General features: G+C 53.4%; 1 protein-coding gene across 1 annotated transcript; it reads right to left on the bottom strand.

Annotated features, from left to right (window-relative positions):
* Window positions 1-5,128: 5,128 nt before the first annotated feature.
* On the bottom strand, window positions 5,129-5,558 carry LOC137376162 (small ribosomal subunit protein eS27-like). Its single transcript, XM_068044188.1, has one exon. It carries the CDS (start codon window positions 5,541-5,543, stop codon window positions 5,289-5,291), a length of 255 nt encoding a protein of 84 aa, XP_067900289.1. The 5' UTR covers window positions 5,544-5,558; the 3' UTR covers window positions 5,129-5,288.
* Between the last annotated feature and the right edge of the window lie 635 nt (window positions 5,559-6,193).

The raw sequence follows: 6,193 nt of genomic DNA, 5'->3' as shown, positions 1-6,193 counted from the left end.
TGTCATGGTGTCCAGGGGACACGCCTCTCGGTGTTTATTTTTTCCCCGCGCCTTCCTTTCACTCGGACGGACACTCCCCTCCCCGCCGGAGGCTGTGATAACCACAGCCTCTGGAACCAAATGAGCGGTGTCTGTAGGATGTATAGGGGGAGTGGGAGGAGGTGCAGCGCTGCCACACTGGGCCGCCGAGGTGGAGTTGGTGGCCGGGAGGTTGGGGCAGCTCTTATGAACATGCCCCACCCCCTGACAGACATGGCACCGCGCCCTATCCGAGGTCCAGAAGACGCGGCAGGCCGTCCCCTGGAACTCCACATTAAAATGGCCCTCCGAGTCCCCCTCCCGCGCCAGTTGCATAAATAGCTGACGGCGGAAGGAGTAGACATGTCGGAGGCTGTGCTCCCAAAGACCAAGTGGGACTGGGATGATCCCCGACCTCACCTCCCCCAGATGGTGCAGGTGGGGGAGGAGGACGTCACTGGGAATGAAGGGCGGGACGTTTGATAACATTATCCGCTGTGCAGTGGCCCCTAGAGGGTCCACCGGCAGGAAAGTCCCCCCCACAGTGAGCCCTTTATTCAGGGCCAGGGACACCACCCGCTGGTCATCAGGAAGAACACAGCCTTCCCGTACATTTTTGAGGCTGCAACAATGGCCGAAGGGCCGACAACCTCGGCCATTGCCTTTACACAGGCCTCTATAGACATATTGGGGTGGGGATAGATCTTTACCCCATGTCTCAATGTTATTAATTTAAAAGGTGATGGGGTCACACGTGCGGCCACAGAGGCTACAGCCGTGTAGGTATGAGAGGGCCCCGCCACCGGTAATGATGGAATTGCCATGGGTTCAAAAGCCAAACCCCACCCTGAGTTGTAGGCAAACAAACAAAACAAAAAACAAACAAACAAACAAAAGTTTCCAAGAAAAAGCAGCTCCGAGGTTTGGGGAGAGGCTGTGGGTATACAGGAAAGGGGAAAGACAGGCTGCAAGCGATGACTTTGCTTTATTCCTTAAAGAATGGTACTCTGAGCACTCGAACCACTCCTGGTCTTCCAGTCTTCTGGTTATGGTTGTGGGAGAGGTCTTCACCTGGGTCAGTTGAAAGCTGCCCAGGCACTAGCTAGGTCCTTCTGTCTTTATAACCAGGGAACTTCAGCTGACCCAGGCTGGGCAATTAGGGTGGGGAGGGAGCTTCCTTGTGTAGTCAAATGCAATTGCACAGCTCCCTGTAGAATTGTACAGCCCCCACCCCTTGTTGTTCCGGCCTCTTCCACCTCCCACAACAGTCCAAATCAAATAAAAGTCTGGTGCTCGACACCCACCTCGAAATACAGCCTTATTCCAAAAGTCTCTTCCTCCTCTACAGCAAATGTTGTCCAAAAAGTCTTGCAACTCTCCCCTCAGCTCTCCCTCTCCAGCAGCACCTCCAGCAACTCACTGCAGCACTGTCAGCTCCACCTCGTTGAGGCACTCAGGCGTCCCAATGAGAGAGCAGCCAACCCCATTTTTTTTTTAATGGAAGACTCTCCACTTGCCTGGATGGGTGCAGCTCCAACAACACTCAAGAAGCTCGACACCATCCAGGACAAAGCAGCCCACTTGATTGGAACCCCATCCACAAACATTTACTCCCTCCACCACCGACGCACAGTGGCAGCAGTGTGTACCATCTACAAGATGCACTGCAGCAACGCACCAAGGCTCCTTAGACAACACCTTCCAAACCCACGACCTCTACCAACTAGAAGGCCAAGGGCAGCAGATGCATGGGAATACCACCACCTGCAAGTTCCCCTCCAAGTCACACACCATCCTGACTTGGAACTATATCGCCATTCCTTCACTGTCGCTGGGTCAAAATCCTGGAACTCCCTTCCTAACAGCACTGTGGGTGTACCTGCACCACATGGACTGCAGTAGTTCAAGAAGGCAACTCACCACCACCTTCTCAAGGGGCAATTAGGGATCGGCAATAAATGCTGGCCTGGCCAGCGACGCCCACATTCCATGAACAAATAAATCCCCGAATGGCCTCCTCCTGCTCCTAATCCGTATGCTCTGATAACCCCATCCTCCCAAATTCCTTCAGTGTGCCCATCTCTAACCTGTAAAACATTCTGAAATATTCTTTTCTGTCAGGAGCACTGTGGAACTGTGAGAGGAAGCGAGGGTTGATTGTGACACATGCATTTAATCCTGTATCGAACCGCCGTTTTTTTTTTTTCTTTAACCCCCGTTTTTTATTTTCTTTTTTAAGGTGGCCTTTATACCCCAGGCCCCTTTTATATATTTTATGTCGAGGGGGCCTTTATTCCTCAGGCCCCCTTTATATATTTTTTTATGTCGAGGGGGCCTTTATTCCTCAGGCCCCCTTTATATACACACTTATATTTTTAAAATAACTTTATTAAAACCAGATAAATAAACAAAAAAAACTCAAATTAAAATGCCATTCTCGGCGTCGACGATGCACTCCAGTCCCTGCGGTGCCCACCGGTCGCGGAAGGCCTCAAGCGTACCGGCGGACACCGTCCAGGGACACCCGGGCGCGAACGTAACCGCGGAAGAGGGGCAGGCAATCGGGGAGGACGGACGGCCCGCAACCTGGACCTGTGAATTGCCACCTTGGCCAGGCCCAGGAGTAGACCGACGAGGAGATCCTCCTCCCGGCCCAAGCCCCTCCGCACCGGGTGCCCAAAGATCAGGAGCGTGGGACTGAAGTGCAGCCAGAATTTGAGGAGCAGCCCCTTCAGATACTCAAATAGGGGCTGCAACCTCGCACACTCCATATAAATGTGGAACACGGACTCGTCCAGGCCGCAGAAAGTACAGCTGGCCTGGGAGTCCGTGAACCTACTTAAAAGCCTATTGCACGGGACTGCTCTGTGCAGCACCCTCCACCCCAGGTCCCCGATGTAAAGGGGGAAGACTCCCGCGTAGAGAGACCTCCATCGGGGTTTCCCCTCGCCGCCAGATGGCAACGCGGACCGCCAGGGCGTGTCCGGCTGGCTGACGAGGGCGAGGAAGTGGAGAGTGTGCAGGAGCAGCCCGTACAGGAAACCCCTCCGCGCCGATTGGAATGGCACGAGGGCATTTCCGAGAGGCGGCTCGGGTTGTGCGGGACCGGCTCCCGAGGAGGGTTTCGGGGCCTGGGTCCGATGAGCAGTTCCGGCCGAGCGGGGGTCAGCTCGGCCGGGATCGCTCCGCACACCCGAGCCCCCTCGCCACCCGCAGTGAGGGGCGTCCCGGGGGTTTCGGCTACTCCTCCGCCCGCCGGACCGTCCCCGGAGTCGGCCGCCCGGACAGCCGAGGCGCTCTCCTCCGCCGGCGGGGGAGCGCCCTGACTGGAGGCGACCATGTTCCAGACTCGGAAAAGATCCCGGTAAAAGACAGGCAACTCCCTCAGAGAGGCGCGGCTAACGGACTCCACCGGGAGCTGAGTGTCGTCTTGAAGGCAGTGACACTGGCGGAAAAAATACGTCGCCAGCGCACACCATCTGGGAGGACGCTCGACGTACAGGTATCTCTGCAGGGTCCGAAGGCGGAGAGCCGCAGCCTGGGTGCGGACGCACACCAGCGACTGACCGCCCTCCTCGATCGGGAGACTCAGGACCGCGGCAGAGACCCAGTGTTTCCTCTTGCCCCAGAAGAAATCGACGAGTTTCTTCTGGATCTTGGTGGCAAATACAGGGGGCGGGGCCAAAGTGACCAACCGGTACCACAGTGAAAACCACAGCCTCCGGAACCGACTGAGCGGCGTCTCTTGGATGTGTGGGGGCAGTGGGAGGAGGTGCTGTGGAACCACTCTGGGCCGCCGAGGTGGAGCTGGAGGCCGGGAGGTTGGGGCAGTTCTTACGAACGTGCCCCACCCCCTTGCAGACGTGGCACCGCGCCCCATCCGAGGTCCAGAAGACGCGGTAGGCCGTCCCCTGAAACTCTATACCGAAGTGGCCCTCCAAGACCTCCTCCCGCGCCAGCTGCATGAATAGCTGGCGGCGGAAGGAGTACACATGTCGGAGGCTGTGCTCCGGAAGACCGTGCGGGACTGGGGTGATCCCTGACCTCACCTCCCCCAGATGGTGTAGACGTGGGAGGAGGAGCTCATCAGGAATGAAGGGTGGGACGTTCGACAAGGTTACCCGATGTGCAGTGGCCCCCAGAGGGTCCACTGGCAGGAAAATCCCACCCACTGTGAGCCCCGTACTTAGGGCGAGGGACACAGCCCGCTCGGTCTTCAGGAAGAACACAGCCTTCCCGTACATCTTTGAGGCTGCAACAATGGCCGAGGGGCCGACAACCACGGCCATTGCCTTAACACAAGCCTCAATAGTCATATTAGGATGAGTGTAACTCTTCACCCCATGCTTTGATGTTAAGATTTTAAGTGGTGACGGGGCCACAGGAGCAGCTGTCGCAGCTGCTGCAGCATAGGAGGGCCCCGCCACCGGAGAGGACTGAGAAGTCATGGGGTAGAAGAGTTACAGGCACTTTGCTGAGAGAAAAAAAAAGAGCAAATACAATAAATCAAAAAAGCAACATTTAAAGGATGTAGCACAGGGGAAGAGGCTGAGGGAGAGGGAAGCCAGGAGGAATCAGTCTTTGCTGGTATTTTAAAGAAGTCTTGTAGCTGGTCTTCCAGTTGGGAGGGTGGGGTGATGTCTTCACCTGGGCAGCTCCAGCTGTCCCAGGCCTTAGTAGTTGGGGTGGGGAGGGAGCTCCCTATCCAAAGATGTTAAACACAGGAGCTCCCTATTGAACAATGCAGCCCCACCCAAGGTCTTCAGGTCTCTTCTTTCCCCACCCCCAACAATCAATGAAAAAGACTTCAGGATAAAACAAACTCACAAAAGAGCTTCCAGTTCTCTGCCTTCCTTCCTTTGTTGAAATTTGGAACAAACTTTTGTTTCAGTTTGAATCTCCCTCTTGCAGCAGTCACACAGCCTGCAGCCTCCAACCTCTGCACACAGCCACAGTCAGCTGCACCTCGTTGATGCATTCAGGCTCCCAAATCAGAGAGCAGCCAATCCCAGTTTTTTTTTTTCAGTGTTATGTCATTTTATTTGACAATTCTAACAAATAGCTCAATACCAGTAAGAGGGTGCAAAAAAAAGTTTATATAAACCAGGTGGGTCAGGCTACAGGACAGTGATGCACCCCCTCATCCTCCAGCTACATCTCTCCCATACTGCCATCCAGATCCCAAGGAAGCGAATCAGTGTCCCTCACCGAGGGTCCCGATGCCCAGCTATGCAGGTGGTCTCACCCGTCCTCAAATACCAACCTTCATTTTAATGCTGCTTTCTTCTGAAGGAACAGCCTTCTGTTAACCTGGCCTTTCCTCCAGTGGGCTGGCAGAGTACAGTGGAGCAACCAACACACAGCACTACAGTCTGAGCATGGCTAAACACAGTAGTGATTTTGTAGCAACCAGGGCACTTGACATCCATGAAGTATGAATTGGGGCTTTGCACCAAACGCTTCTTCTTGTGTATCCTCTTCTCCTCCTCGGGAGACGGATGCAACAAATCTTTTGCCAGAGGCATCTTCGCGTGGACTCGCCAGCGTGGAAAACCTGTCCTGGGAGTGTTTGATGGGGACAGTGTGGAGGGATTTTACTCTGTAGCTAACCCAGTGCTGTAAATTCCAGCAAACACAATCAGTCAAGAGAGATTCAATTTTGAAGCAAAGACTTCTTAGATTGGAAGTAAAGAAAATGAATTTTGCTACCTCTAGCAATACAAATGGTCTCTTCAAAGGGTTTTTTCCTCCTTAGGCAATTATCATGGCCTGTAGCTCATTGTAGTATTTCTGTTGAGAGAAATAGACAGCTCTTTCCTTCAGTAAGCAAGCTTCGCTGATGTGTGTCAAATCCGATTCTAGCTGGTTTTTACACACAGTTAAATTGAAACCTTATACCATGTGACTTCCTCACTCTCCTGCTGTTGCCTAGGTAACAAATGCGGCTGTGGCACACTGTTACCAGAAATTTAACACTTCTCTTTTTGTTTTAAAGGCACACTGTTTCAATCAGAGGAGAAAAAAAATTCAGTTCCATGACAATAACTATCGGAACTTTGAAAGTGTGGGGGAGGGTCCAGTCAATGGAAAATATCACACTTCTTAAAGAAATGTGATCTTTGATTCATTTTCATTTACTGATATTTGTTCAATTTCAGCCCAACCGGTATAAATT

The sequence above is a fragment of the Heterodontus francisci genome, chromosome 13 (assembly GCF_036365525.1).
Source record: "Heterodontus francisci isolate sHetFra1 chromosome 13, sHetFra1.hap1, whole genome shotgun sequence".
In the NCBI taxonomy this organism is placed as follows: Eukaryota; Metazoa; Chordata; class Chondrichthyes; order Heterodontiformes; family Heterodontidae; genus Heterodontus; species Heterodontus francisci.
This window is presented reverse-complemented; position numbering and strand designations above follow the sequence as displayed.

Excerpts from the sequence above, each read along its gene's own strand:
- LOC137376162 (XM_068044188.1), bottom strand. The coding sequence starts at position 5,543 with ATGCCTCTGGCAAAAGATTTGTTGCATCCGTCTCCCGAGGAGGAGAAG.